Below are 14,828 nucleotides of genomic sequence, written 5' to 3'. Positions count from 1 at the left end.
GGTGACCCAGATCCACGAGGAAAGACCCTCCGCGTTTGTTGCGAGCATATAGACACGTATACACACGTGTAACAGGCTTCGCACACGCCGGATTCCACCACCGCAGCTGATCCCTTGACCTCGTGCAACCCCAAACGAAACGAGACCCCCTGGGCCTAACGTTCAACGACCATCGCTGTCCGTTCGAGCCACGGCCCGATCGTCTTGCCTTTTCGCTTTTACGACGGAACCACTTTCGGACGTCTCTACCTCCCCTGTCCCTTCCGCTCCAGACGTTAACCCCCGTCGAGCGAGATTTTCCACCTCCCGTACCTCAATTTCCATCTAAATGTCGTGTAATCGCGCCGCGAAGAATGTAATTCACGATTCGGTACGGTAAAAACTAGAGGGTGTCAGTTTCCATCGACGATAAAGTCATTGTTTGCGGCGGCAGAACCGATCGATCGCGAGATCCAAGTCCCTCGCGTCCCGAGGAAGGTCGAGGATCGGTAGGGGACCGATGTTTGCCACGAACCAAACCACGTCCAATTAGTGGAATTAATACCGGTTGGCTTTGGGGGAGCTAATGCCTCTGTGTGCATACCTACGGGTATGCACGCCGATGACTGCACTTTCCTTCGTGCGTAATGAAGGACAATCCCGTCGGTCGGACCCGATGCATTCGCGCTCGTCCAAGCAACCGCCGCCTCCTCTTGTTTTGCGGTCACGAGAAAATATCTCGATAGCCCGAGACGAGCTTACGACTTCGAGCCTGCCCCCTGGTTTAACGGTACTCCTCGCGTCTTTTGCCGCTGGACCAGAGCGAACAATTTCGTTCGCGACGTTGTTCGCGAGGTCCTGAAAAATAAACGGAGAACGCTGTTGTCGAGTATCGTTGATATTCGCCCCGCTTCGCGAACGCGTATCGGCTCCGAAATTTTCCGCAAGCGGGATAAACCCGTCGAAGAGTAGAAGGGGTAAGCACCGAGATCGGGGACAGGCAGATTTCCAGGGAAATCGGGCGAGTGTGATACACGCATTGTTCGAGCGTTCACGGGAGTGCGGTCCGCCAGCGGCGTTCCTGTTACTGCTCATTGGCCACCCCGCACGGTAGAATTGCGCGAGAAGCGCAAGCGGAGAACGCCGTCCGCCTCTCCCGTGTACAGCCGTTACGTAACCCTCGGTCATTGTTTGCGCGTCGTCGTCACAGGACTGCAACAGAGCGTACGGTAAAAAAGGTGGGTGACGCGTTACGTTGGATAAGAGAGGGAAAAAAGCGCGAATTTTTGTCGTGAGAGCGTGCATAGGAACGAAGGTATTCCGCGCCAGCCAACCGGACACGCGTCAGAAGGACTCCACTGCACCGGAAGCGTCGCTCTCTCCGCCGTTTCTTTGTCAGACGCGTTCCGTTTACCGTGTCCACGGCACGGATTTTTGTCCGGGTTTTTTGCCTCCGTTATCCTATCGCCATTAGTCGCGTTAAGCTGTCCAAGAAAGGGAAAAAAGTAGAGGAAAAGTAAAAAAAGAAAAAATAGCACGCTCGAGGGGTGGAGAGTTAATAAAGCGGAGCGTTTATCATCGGCTGACCACTGCCACCGCTACTACTACTGATCGTCCTCTCTGCGATTGCCACCTCGTCCGTTGCTCCGATTCTCTTTTGCTCGACCTGTTTCCGGCCCAGCGCCCGAGAGGAGATCGTCTTTCCATCATCATCGGCAACATCGCGTTCTCGTATCCCATTCGCGATTCGTCCTCGCAGGTACGTGTCAAATGCGAGAGGGAACATCGATCGAATTAACGTAATTACTTGTTCGTGCGAGATACGCGCGCGTCAAAGTCGATCGGTAGTCACGAAAGAGAGCCAGGATTTTACAAAACGTTAATTGCTCGCGGTTTATATACGGCAGTGTGCGGGTACGGCACTGAGAGAGAAAGAGGGAATGAGTGGGAGAGAGAGAGAGAGAGAGAGAGAGAAAAATCAAGAGAGCTAAAATAATGGATTTTGAGGCGGGATGAAAAACGACGGTAATTTTTCTGGACACGTACGCCACCGTTCGGTTTTTCAGCGCGGCTTACGCGCAACTAATTACCCATATGCCACGTGTTATTATAAATAGCCAATCGTTACCGACACAGCCGCATCCGCGATTCGCCCATAATGGCGTGTTATCGGATAAATAAAACGGATAGCCACGGGAGGGTGCGCTCCGATTATGCATCGACGCCTCCCGTGAGCGTATGTACTCTACTCTCTGGCCACCCGTACTGTTTTCCCAACGAACGACCAGCTTTTATTTCTCGTCGACTTTAATCCGCACGCTGACGACAACGCCGATCGCTTTTATTCGTTACGACGCACCTGATTCTGCTCCCTTTGACGAAACGAGAATACGCTCCGTCAAGGAGAACTACCATGAAAAACGAACAATCTCTTCTACCCTCTGGTCGAATTGCTATTACTCTGTACCGATTTCTTCTCTCTTCCTTTCTCTCTCTCTCTCTCTTTCCCTTTGCATCGAGCTCAAACCTGTACACGAGCAAACCCTTCCGACAGCCGCCGTATCCAATCCAAATCGATAGTCAGATTTCCAGCAAAACGCCTGATGCCCCTTCGAGGGCAGGATGACGGGCTGGTCCGCCGTGATATTCAAGCTAAACGCATTAGAAGGCTCATTTAAATACGACACAATGCCCGGCGGTCGCGCAGCATCATTCCTCGGTTGAAATAATTCTGTCCGCGAACAGAAGCGCCACCCCTGGCGTTCTTTCGTTCGCGAGTAAACCGATCGTCGCGTTCTTTCTTCGTGGCATGACTCCTGACGTCTCTGTTGCATCCAAACGCGATACGTGGCACGATCTGCGAGCTGCACGCGCTGGTAATCGCTCGGCTCGATCGCGCCCTCCGCGTCAATACTTTTCCACGGTGTACGCGACGCAAGACAATCACGCTGACACCCGGTGATGGATGTCCCCGGCTGCTCAAAATACCCCCCCTCAGTTTTCCCGCCAATAAAGCCCATTGTAAATGCGAACTATTCGAAATATTAGAGCGGCACCACGGCGATTACCGGCCGTTCAGTCATCGCTCCTGACGCACCGTAATCCTTTCCATCTTCCTCCGCGTCCTTTTTTTTCCTTTTTTTTTTTTTTTTTTTGCTCGCCTGCCACCTCGCCCAACTTTCGTCCCGTGTCCGCGTCGTTCCAAAAATCTGGCCGACACTCCCTCCACGCGAAAAGGAAAGGTTCGTCGTTCGATTCGATACTACTCCCAGTCCCGACCAGGTAAGAGGCGCGCGAGTTTAGTAACGATCGAATGTCGAAACGCGCCCCGCTGACAGCGTATGTACGTATACATTATTATACATGCCTCCGTCTATCGTTGACAGTCTCCGACGTGCCTCGTGCCCAATGAACAGAATGACAATACTATTTCAGAACCACTTCTCTATCGGTTCTTGTCGCTCGTTATCAGCGGCTCGATTCCGTTCGATTCAGCAAAGAAGTCGTAGGCGGTAGCCGCGTTCTTGCTATCGTTCGATCGATCGTAGAAAGAGAGAGAGGGGGTGGAGGAGTAGGAACAACAATGGCGTGCATAATTCGATTCTTTCTCGTCTTATTTAGAAAATGATCCCCGCGAGAGGGGGGGGATTATCCAGCGAAAAGAGACGCACGCGTATCGGTCGCGTTCCTCCGGGGCCTTCGACTCCGTGAACGCCGCGTAGCTTAAAGAGATAGGATTACTCGGCGACTCGAAATTTATTTACACCGGTCTTAATCCCTATTATAGCCGCACGCGTGGCCCAAGGAAACGGGCGAGCAATTTCGGATTTCGACTGCCGCGCGGGATGATGGATCGCCGTTTCGTAGACCAGCCGCTGATGATACCTCGCAGATGTAACCACCGCCACCCTTTTCGGACGCGACCACTTGCCGGTGATTATCGATTAAACGCATGCACGCTCGCCTCGGCCTCGCCTTGCCTCGGTTCGCCACGGTTTTCCTTCTGCTGCCTCTCGTTCCTTGCATCCGTCTCGTCACGAATCATCCGTTTGGCATCTGGCTCGCGCCGAAGCTCCGTCCCCGTTGCCTCCGACGCTATCTCGGCAGCTCGCTTCGGAGCAAGCAAAGTTTCCGCTTTAAGGGATAAAACTCAGGATTGTCGGAAGGTCGAGTGGCAAGTTCGCGTCGAGGCAGACGTTCCCACCGCGAAACAGACGCGATGGCTGCTGGATGAAACTCGGATATCGCCTCGCGCTCCTGTAACGAGCAATCTCGATAGGATTAAAACGTTGTTTACCGGAACAGAAAGCCGGGAGTTTGGGTTTACTTGGCGCAGCCGACTCCGGGCGCATCTCTCCCGACTTCCTGGCGAGCGCACGCGTTTACAAGAACCCGGTTGTTGCGTTGCATCACCGCTCAACTTCTCTCGTTACGCCGGTTAGAAGTACTCCGCTCCGGATAGAACGGTCTATTTACTCGTACCGGTCGGTCTATCGAAAAGTGACCGATAAAACTGTCCGTCGACGGCGCTAGAGACCACTCGAACCAGCCCAGTGCCGATGACTTCCGGAAATCTCGAACATATGTCGCCACTTCAGATAATCCGATGCTTTTACAATAATCTAATCAGCATCGCGGAACGAGAAATACATTTAACATGATCGATCAAATCTGCGGTTCCCTTAAATGCATTTCGACCCGGCTTTCACAGATAAAGCGGACTCTTCACCGCGATACATCTGTCCGTCGGCGATACGCGTCGCGCGCTCGCGACATCCTTGCCATACCTCCGCGCGGACGAGGATATCTGCGAGCAGGATGAAACGAGAGGAGAGCTCGTACTTTTTCCAACGAAATAATTAGCCAAGTTGAACGAGGATTTCGTAACTTGCCGAGGGTTTTGTTGCCCGGCTGAAAGTCGGAGGAGCAACTTGGAACGCGAGCTCCTTCGACTTTATAAATAATAAATTCGCGCGAAAACAGCCGGAGAGTCGAAGAGAAACAGAGACGATGGATAGAGGCGAAGAAAAAGGGAGAAGGGAGTAGGTTGAATGACACAGGATAGCTAGAGTGAGACAAGGGGGTGGAACGGGGTACAAAGATCGAGGGTAGCCAGGAAGAGAGAGAAAGAGGGAGAGAGACAGGGAGAAAGAGAGGAACAGGGACGAGTGGTAATAAAGAGCAGGCAGTAAGAGCGGCGAAGTGACGTCCTGTGTCGCGGAGTCATAAACTGGGCTCCAGGATCTCAGGCTTACACTCTTATTAAAACGTCGTCCTGCATATTGACGGTTATTGATCACCTTTCGTACACCTCGCTGCTTTTACGATACAAGGTTCGTGTCACCTTGAAAACCACGGATACCGTCAGCTTTCGAAAAGTCTTCGACGATGCCCGTGTAGGGACGCGTGTATGATCCTGTTCGATCACGCCTGATTCGCGAAAACAGCGATTCGAAACGACCAGCGAATCTCACCTGTTTCACAGTTCGAAGATCAAGACCTTTTTTTGCTTATTGCTGGCATTCTTGAAATTGTTTTACTTCGGACAGGAACGGAATCCAGTGTTAAAGACCGTAGGACACGGTGGAAGATGATGGTTTCTCTGGTGAGCAAAAATATGCGGAATTAATTTTTATAAAAATATTATAAAATGAATATAAATCAAAGGTGATAAACTGAATGCTAATTAGAGAGATTTTTGAAACATTTGCAAATGAAATTTGTTATTGTACTTTTTTCTTTATGGGATAGAGAAATCTGTAGAGTTATTCTGTCATGTTCACTGTCAATAATACTACTGTGCATCGGTAATATCGTTATTGATTGTAATTTACGAGTTGAGACAGAAATTTATCATCTTATGGAACTTCATAGTTCTGTACTGCAATGCGAACTGCAATAGCGATCGTGCAAGAAATTAAAAGTTGTGCCATCTGTGCTCGAAGGCAGGAACCCTATTCAACGAATCAATTTCGTTGATAAATAACTAATTTACTGCACTAATAATGTGATATCAACAACGTTACCGATGGTTATTTTCTTACCACTTGTTCCTAGTGGAATCAACCAAAGTTTGGCGGGAATTTATAGTGAAAATCGATGACAGAAAAATGTTTCTTTTTTCTTTTTTTATTACTATTTCCCCTATCTTATTAAACAGAAAATAAATTCTTAAAGATTCTGCGATATAAATACAGTTTTAGTTTCATTCAGTTTTTTCATATATCTAATTTTTCGTTTAATTTAAATGGTTCTACATTTTAGTATATCACGATCGCATCGATCAGATTAAACCAATCTTTTAAAAACAAAATGTAATGCGTAGAAAAGAGGTATCGAAACGAAAGAGACAAGTGTCAAAGATCATCTTGTATACACTTTGTCTGTGGCTTTATATATAGACGTTAAAACTATCGTCAGCTGTTTTATTTGACTAGAAGTTTTCATCGAATGTGGAGCGGATGTTGAGATGAACGTAATAGTTACGTCAAGTGAATTTGAATAAATTTTATTTTTGTGAAACTTCGTATTTCCAGCTGCAAAGATTTGTACTGTCAACGATAATCAGCTGATCACAATTCATTGCCACTTGACGCTATTAAAGCATTTATACGATATACGCAACAGTAACAATAGAACGTAACAAATTTATTCATTCCATTTCGAAAGAAAATAATATATTGCTCAACTGCGGTATACATTTTGATTGATTTTATAAGTGAACGCTTGCAACGACAAGTTGCCGGGTGTTTGATTAAATAGTAATTTACGGCCTCAAAATTCAGTCCCAATACATAACGTGTTTTATTTTCGTAGTGATAAGTTTACTATTTTCCGTATTTGCATATGAAATGGCATGGTCCGGGAGATTTCACGCAAAAAGTAATCACGATCTTATACAACACCTTAAACGTAAGTGATATGTTTGTAATTACTATAATTTTTATATTAAGTTCATTACCTGCTGTTTTTCTATAGCCTGTATATTATTTATGTAGGATCAAGAGTAATTAAATCTGATCGAGTCTATGATGCTATGAGCTCTGTAGATAGAGGAAATTATACTCATCCCAGTTACGCATATGTGGATTCTCCACAAGGGATCGGTTACGGCGCTACTATAAGTGCTCCTCATATGGTATTAGCATGGATTGAAATGTAATTATCCAAATGTGTTCACGAATTTCATAGAGTATAATTCTTTAGCACGCTTATGCTTTGGAAGTACTTGAAGACAAATTACATGATGGCGCTAGAGCATTGGATGTCGGTTCTGGTTCTGGATATTTAACAGCGTGTATGGCAATAATGTTAGGCCCAAATGGATTAGCTATAGGTATCGATCATATCCCAGAACTTAAGGCATTTGCTATGGAAAATATCGGGAGAGATAACCCTGAACTACTTCGAAGCGGCCGTGTCCAACTCATCGGTGATTATTCTTTAAATTATCTTAAAGAATGTATTAGATTTTTCTTACTTTCTCATTTTTATACGTGCGTATATAATATTCTAGTTGGGGATGGGAGATTAGGATATCCAGAAAAAGCACCATATGATGCTATTCATGTAGGAGCTGCGGCTAAAGAAATGCCACAAGCTGTAAGAAAAGATTGAACTTGGTAATGTCTTGTTATATAATAATTTATCAATCTCATTGAAATATTTTTTATACAGCTGATCGATCAGTTAGCTCCAGGAGGGCGTCTGGTATTACCAATGGGTCCAGAAAATTCAGATCAGACATTAGTACAGATCGATAAAACAATGGATGGACAGATCAAGAAAAAATCTCTTACAAGCGTAGTTTTTGTTCCATTAACTAGTAAGAATAGGCAATACCCTTCATGAAATACATGCACGCTCCAATAAGCGAGCATCTTATTGTTTCAACTATATGCAAACAGTAAATAAATATGTAGTTTTAATTATATTCGCTTTAATGTATACTCAAGTATCGGCAATTAATTTAAAAACTAACAAGTAGAAATTTATATTGCTATATTCTAAATTGCATGTAATACATTTCTAGTCACAAAAACCCATGATATTATGAAACTATCTAATATGCCCTGTACTGCACTGTTCTCATTTGGAGCCTTCTATTCAACCTACTCTAACAGTACATGCCATATGGAAACTTTCTACTAGAACAGTATTTTTTTGCTAAAAATGTTTAAGATCTTAACTAGGTTTTATTATTAATGCTTAAAGCTAAGTATAAATCATTATATCATGTATATGTTACATTTTTAGTTTTGGCAAAATTCTATCCCAATTTATTGTACTCTGATTTTTTAAAAATAAATACATTATTTAAGTGTATAATGACTAGAGTTATATCTTTATATAGAATCAGCTAATTTTTTCACATATTTGTAACACATAGTTTAAGATATACAATATGGTTTCCATTTTATACATAAAACATTTTATATATTCGTGGAATGGTCAAGTTTTAGTCTATAATTGTTTAAAAGAATACTTAAAAAATACTTCACCGTCATGTGTCAAGTATTGCGTCTATAAATTTTGTCATGTAATATAAAATAAGTACATTCATTTTATATGATCGAACATTGTGCCCCGTGGTCCTATTTTACTTTAAACATATTAGTGGGCAGTGAAATGAACGCCTTATATTATTCACATATTTTTGTCGTCGAATTAAAATAATTAAAGTGTTTTAACCATAAGTAAACTGAGGATAGCACCTGTTGCTAGTCCCATGCCAAGAAATGCTCCCATCATAGCTGATGCTATTTCCTTCTCTTGAGAATCTACAACCCTATTTGAAAATCTCTTTTATAAAACGAACAGCAATTTGATCGCTTACTGCATCAAACATTATAATACTTACGTAGGAGTTAAAATAAATGCCAAATTGCATAAGTAACCATTACTAATAGCAAATGCAATAGTTAATAAAATATAATAAATATCACTATGAATATAAACAGGAAGATGATGTCTGGGTTGTGCATTACAAAATAGAAAAGCCGGTATAAACAAGGCTCTCATCAGGCTTAGAAGCATGACTTGCCATGGCTTATTTTTTGGCTAAAATATTGAAGCGAATTTAGATATTATTGTAATAATAAAGTATTACATAACATCACGTACCCATTGAAAAATGCCTGACAATATTCTCCCAGCATAATCACCACAACTAAAAACTAAATAGGTGACCACAGGTATGAAATAAATATCTGCAAAACATAAGAATTGTAAAAATTTTTTAATTATGATATATTGCTTTCTAAAACTTACCATTCCATGCATGGTTGTTGCCTTTATATTGACTTTCCACCAATACAGTAACCGATGGACATACAGAAATAGTTATACAAAATACGAGAAAAATGCTAATTCCGAGATACCAAATTCTCTTAACAATACGCGTGTATGATATCGTAGTGCCTTGTGGGAAAGTTACTTCTCCAGTTATTGAAAAATCTGCTTCTTCATTTCCGGGTACTTTTTCCACCATGTGATGCTTGAAAAACGCCTATGATAAAACACGACTATTATTTATATCGTACTGTAATTTAATTCTCGCTCTTTGATATAGACTAGATTGTACATTGTGTATATGTGGTATTATCATAAGCCACTTATAAAACACCTGTATATTTGGTATATACATATATAAGTGTATTATTCTAATCTTATTAAAATGCTAAATTACTTACTGCTCTTTCCAGTATTATGTATGCTATCAATGATAGAAACAATATCACATCTCCAATAATAAAATAAACCAGGCCTGAAATTACTGGACTAGCACCGATCCAAAGAGAACATATTTCTGTTATAGCAGTAAAAATTCCTCCAAGAGCTTGTCCACTTGACATAGCAGTTATATACTTTGGTGAAAAACGTCCAACAATACCCATTAGACTTCCCCCAAAAATTGCACTTGCGGCTACAAAAAATGTTTACACTGTACTATTTAATGTAATCACTGTAGCATTTAACGATACCTGAAATTTTTAACATATACCATTCACAAATGCCACTGTAGTCAATGTAATAATTACAAATACTCCTTGCCCTAGAAAAACGAAATTGGTGTTATCAGTTTATGCAGAAAGCATGATTGTATTTCAGGTATTTTTACTATTGTGCAACTTACATTTGTCTGTATCTATTTTAACAAACATTGTTGTTAAAACGAAGAGTAACAAAATGGTACACTGAGAGCTCACCATCCTCACTCGTAAAGAGATTCTGTTATTTTAATATTTTTTTTATACATAGTTCAATACGATCTTCTAATTTTCTTATCACACGAGTAGAATTATACGTTTCACCTACCTTTTACTGATAAATGCATTCACAATTAAGAACAGTGTATTTGGTAATGCACTTGCTACACTTAAATACGACGTAAAACTAGCCTGAAGATCTGTCTTTTTTTCCAAATTTTCTAGATGAGTATAATTATCCCTTCGCGTTGAATTTTCGTGTATCTCTCGAAACTTGTACATCCAATAATCATCGGCTGTCATGAAAAAACTCCAAGGAATCAACGTATTTATACCGAGTAGGTAGAAAGCAATGTAAGCTAAATTATATCTGAAAAGTAACGCGGTACAGAAAGTTAGATGAACTTTTTCAATGAGATCACGAATTAAACTTTACTCTCAGAAGTTATTACTTGTCAAAAGGTACGTATTGTTGTAAAAATGGTCTCTCATCTGGAACAGATACATTTGGGTCATCAACTTCGGTTTCTAAATCATCCTCAAATTCACTATCGGACGCGCCTCCTAATAAAGGTCTTCTATTGATAGAGTATGCCATGTCCTCACTGAAAGTAACGTCTAATAAAAAGAAAATAAACTAGTAAATACGAAACTGGTGGAACAGAATAAAAAATATCGCTACAGAACTTCGCGCTCGACAATATGCAATTTTGTATATAACAATTACGATTGTACACTTACTGTATTATGTGTAAAGTTGCCTAACAGGTTGTCACTTGATAATTCTAAACGTTTCGTGTAACAATTATTTACATTTTTCACGACCTGAATACTTTAAGACGTTGTCACGCACGTTTCAACACATTTTAACATATTTTTTGGCGCCGTGTGTTTTATCATCCACGTCTGTGAAGTAATTGACGGTATTATCAGTTTATTATTGTTTTAAAGTTTCGAGTTGTATGACTCGACATCATGTATATGAATAAGTCATTTCGTTGACCACCTGTGACTAAACACAGATACAGAGAAAAGCGATTATGACATTGGTACAGTGTTTAATCTCGATGCATTTCATTTTCGAATGCTCGTTTACATCCCTCCGGAGGTGAGAACAGCTGGCACATCGGTCGAGTTACACATAGCGCGTCATTTAGTGACGTACTCTTAAAACAATGCGCCGCGTAACAGCGTAAACGTACATACTCGGAAAGTAGAAAACTTTCCGTTTATTGTTACCATCGTTCGGTTCAAACATTGAAAATGTTTATAAATGTGTTGAACAATTTAATCGATCGAACGTAACGCGATTCGAACGGATCGTACATGCCAGTGTGTGCTTGCCGTGTACACACAATAGACATGCATCAAAACCAGACACGCGTACATCTGTATACACGGCCACACATTACGTGGAATACAACCCACCATTGATTAGAAAAAAAATAAGAGGTTCAAGTCCAATGTTGTCTAAATTTGCATACTGATGCGATGTAGGATCGGTTGTGCAAACGACGTACATGTTACTAAATTTGATGTAGATTATAATATCTGGGAAAAACGTATTCTGCGACCGATCTGCGTCGGATTTATTTATTTTTATATCGATGCAGTAACGTCTGGTGGGTTCGATGGGAGTGAGAAATAGGATGTTCCTCGTATTCCGACGCGTAAACGTTTACGTTCTCTAAACACTGTGTGATGATACCGATACGTAGACCGCGAAAATGTATTGCGCTCTAAGAAGATGGTAAACAAGTTCTTGCATGCTTAAACCCACGGTGGCGTGATCAGGAGCTTGTAAGTTTCTTAACGATCGTTCCCTCGCAGCTTTTGCAGGAAAGAGGTGGTAAGAGCTTTGAGCACAGGCGAGATATCAACCGCGCTGCGACCTTTCTATTTCACCGTTCATCCGGATCTTTTTGGCCAGTATCCTACGCAACGAGTGAGTACCTTGTAGATTGATCCTTTACATTCATTTCTGTACAGAGAAATTTCTTTATTCGTTATACTTATTTCTATATACTTATTTATAGACCGAAGCAATGATTTCTGCGTTTTTCTGTACGCATATATGTGATGTTTGTATATAAATATATTTGTTACGTTACAATGTGTTTTCTATCGATTTGAATGTTTCAGACGGTGAACGAAAATTCTCTGAAACAGCTGAGCTCTATTATCGAAAGTTTGCAGCAACAAAAACCGATAAGACCAACTACTTTGCCGTTCTATTTACGCTCGAAGAATGAGAAGGAAGTCAAGGCTGGGAAATTTACGCTTGTACAGATACAGCTGAAGGAGAAAGATCTGAGACAGACTATACTTTCTATTCTGAAGACATGCGACCTGCCAACGACGTTTGTAGATCAAATCGAAGAGCAGAAACCATCGGACAATAGGAGGTATAAGTCAAGGTTTTGGGGGAGGAAAGGCGTTGGAGAGGACATCGACTTCTCGGAGCTGGAAGATGATCCTATCTATGCTTCTATTATAATGAAAAGAAAAATTAATGTGGAACCAGATACTCTCAAGTAAAGCTGTCTATTTTGGTTTGTTTTTAATCTCGGATGTTAGTACAGCATGCGAGTAAAATTAATTACAATTTTACAGGGCTTACTTAGATAAACACATTAACGAGGTGCATGTAAAGTTGGAAGCATGTAGACCGGCAAGAGAGGAAGTACAAAAGCTAGAAAAGATATTATGCTCGGAGCTAGGTTTGAAAAATATTATGTGGGACTGTGGATGGAACATAGCTCATTACAGAGGATGCCTGTTAGCGTTTAAAGCGCTAGCTGAGCATCATCCCGAGCCAATGGAAGTACTGAAAAATAGAACGCTTGTATTTGCCAATGATACAGGCATTAGTGTAGAAGGAAATGTTATGTTAAATTCAGGTGAAGTTAGGCACAATTGGCTTGATGTAAGAATAAATTACTAAGGGTTTGCGTAACGCACATTTGTAGCGTTTCCTTCTTTTTTTCTCTTTTTTATTAAACGAGTAATTGTTTTCTTTTTACAGCTAATTAAAAATATTCAAAAGTACGACGTGGTACTGTTAAGATTGCCAGCTTTCGAGAAGGCAGTTTCGAAAGTGCTTCTTGACATTAAAGTTGGTCGACGGTGCGTAATACAACACATTAATTGAGTGACGGTAAGGCTCAGGGTACTCTATATGTGCAGGAAATTCATGCCGAAAGTAATGGTTAGTCAGTACGAACGTCAACTTCGACAACTTACCACGACCCTGTCGGACTATCGAGGACGACGAAATTATCCGAAAGTATGGCCAGCCGATCTGTCCCCTTATGAAATTGTTATCGAAACGTTAGTATCATCTACGGTATTTAATATATTCTCTATGAATTTATATATACATTTTATTCTTTCAACGGACTCGTAAGTACGCCAAATTAACTAATTTAACATAGTTTACATATATAACGCGTTACGTGCATACGGTTCAACGAAGCGGAGTCGTTGAACTAAATTTTATTTTCAGCGAAGCAGGCCCCTTAATGCTCTCTCCCACAGGGCAGTTTATAGTACCCTCTTCATGCCCCAGTTTTCTTCTAGTAAACTTCATTACTGAAAACTTTGAAGAAGCTACCAAAAGATTACACCACTACAACAAGTAAGGATCATTTTAGTTAAACAAACGTATTCTTTTATTATCGTGCATTGTTTTGTTATAGAATAAAATATGTAGAGCGCGAGCTACATGGCAAAGTTATCAAGGAATTGGGTTTAACTGTCCTGAACAAGGATGATAGCATTACCCCTGATTTGATGGTTCAATGCTGTGAACGTTTATTATTGCATAAAAACGTTTTGGCTCCTTTACTGAATGGTGTTATGCTGTGGGTAACGCATTATTACTCTGTCATGAGCGATGGTGTATTATGTATACCATGGGATTGGAAACTTTGATCCTGCTGTAGAATAGTAATATAATATCTCTTTTTTTTTTTGTTCCCTATTTCTATGTCAATTTACTAATTCTATTACCGAATATACGATATAGCGCGTAAAAATATAACGATTATGATTTTGATAATTGATCGCTGTGTAGATTACGTATACGATGTGATATAGATGTTATTTTTCTGGTAATTTTAATTAAACGTGTAAGAGTTAGATTTTAATTTAGAGGACAGCACAAAGGAAGTAAATTTTTTACCACTCTTTGCCAGTACAGATAGTAACGCGCAACGTATCGCAATTAGAAACTCGTTATACTTAGTAAACTATAATTGCACGTTAAATATAACTGCAATTACGAACAGCTATAATTAAACTGAATACATTGTACATTAATTGTTGACTCTGAATATTAGAGAACAGAGAGGGAATATTTTATAACACGATACAGTACGAGTAACAAGCATGTTAAAAATAAAGAACATCTTGCAATTTTTACACCTCGCATCAATATTTTATTATTATTTCATTTTTCATTTGGATTTTATTTAAATATTTAATAAAACTTGTTTCAGTACCAGTGGCGCCATCTCTCCGAAAAGTGCTGAAACTGCTCGCACAGCGTTATCGACAGCGAAGTGAACTACTGTTACACTAGCGCCATCTCTGTGAAAAGTGTTCAAACTGGTCGCACAGCGGTACCGACAGCGAAGTGAA

The 14,828-nt window shown here is 41.1% G+C and overlaps 3 protein-coding genes across 6 annotated transcripts; 2 read left to right on the top strand and 1 right to left on the bottom strand.

Annotated features, from left to right (window-relative positions):
- Nucleotides 1–6,346: 6,346 nt before the first annotated feature.
- Nucleotides 6,347–7,910, top strand: LOC143433179 (protein-L-isoaspartate(D-aspartate) O-methyltransferase). 2 transcript variants are annotated; one of them, XM_076910351.1, is made up of 6 exons: nucleotides 6,347–6,460; nucleotides 6,796–6,891; nucleotides 6,978–7,117; nucleotides 7,186–7,411; nucleotides 7,496–7,581; nucleotides 7,657–7,910. In XM_076910351.1, coding segments are annotated over exons 1-6 (723 nt in total). In that variant the 5' UTR covers nucleotides 6,347–6,459; the 3' UTR covers nucleotides 7,831–7,910. The 2 variants fall into 2 exon arrangements, with proteins under 2 accessions (XP_076766466.1, XP_076766465.1); XM_076910350.1 differs by having other exon boundaries at nucleotides 6,417–6,470.
- A 731-nt stretch (nucleotides 7,911–8,641) lies between these two features.
- On the bottom strand, nucleotides 8,642–11,402 carry Ent1 (Equilibrative nucleoside transporter 1). Its single transcript, XM_076910348.1, has 10 exons — nucleotides 10,929–11,402; nucleotides 10,640–10,792; nucleotides 10,297–10,557; nucleotides 10,115–10,209; nucleotides 9,983–10,033; nucleotides 9,672–9,904; nucleotides 9,250–9,487; nucleotides 9,103–9,188; nucleotides 8,840–9,039; nucleotides 8,642–8,767 (listed from the first exon to the last, which is right to left on the bottom strand). The coding sequence occupies exons 2-10, from the start codon at nucleotides 10,783–10,785 to the stop codon at nucleotides 8,656–8,658; spliced, it is 1,422 nt and encodes a 473-aa protein (XP_076766463.1). The 5' UTR covers nucleotides 10,786–10,792; nucleotides 10,929–11,402; the 3' UTR covers nucleotides 8,642–8,655.
- A 423-nt stretch (nucleotides 11,403–11,825) lies between these two features.
- LOC143433049 (T-cell activation inhibitor, mitochondrial) lies at nucleotides 11,826–14,152 on the top strand. Of its 3 annotated transcripts, none has more exons than XM_076910156.1 (8): nucleotides 11,826–11,937; nucleotides 12,018–12,132; nucleotides 12,330–12,721; nucleotides 12,801–13,113; nucleotides 13,213–13,313; nucleotides 13,356–13,517; nucleotides 13,693–13,824; nucleotides 13,886–14,152. In XM_076910156.1, the coding sequence occupies exons 1-8, from the start codon at nucleotides 11,915–11,917 to the stop codon at nucleotides 14,118–14,120; spliced, it is 1,473 nt and encodes a 490-aa protein (XP_076766271.1). In that variant the 5' UTR covers nucleotides 11,826–11,914; the 3' UTR covers nucleotides 14,121–14,152. The 3 variants fall into 3 exon arrangements, with proteins under 3 accessions (XP_076766271.1, XP_076766273.1, XP_076766272.1); XM_076910158.1 differs by having other exon boundaries at nucleotides 11,830–11,937; nucleotides 13,374–13,517; XM_076910157.1 differs by having other exon boundaries at nucleotides 11,909–11,945.
- The last annotated feature ends 676 nt before the right edge of the window (nucleotides 14,153–14,828 follow it).

This window comes from Xylocopa sonorina, chromosome 2 (genome assembly GCF_050948175.1).
Source record: "Xylocopa sonorina isolate GNS202 chromosome 2, iyXylSono1_principal, whole genome shotgun sequence".
Classification (NCBI taxonomy): domain Eukaryota; kingdom Metazoa; phylum Arthropoda; class Insecta; order Hymenoptera; family Apidae; genus Xylocopa; species Xylocopa sonorina.
The sequence above is the reverse complement of the archived record's forward strand: the minus strand, read 5'-3'. Positions and strand labels throughout refer to the sequence as shown.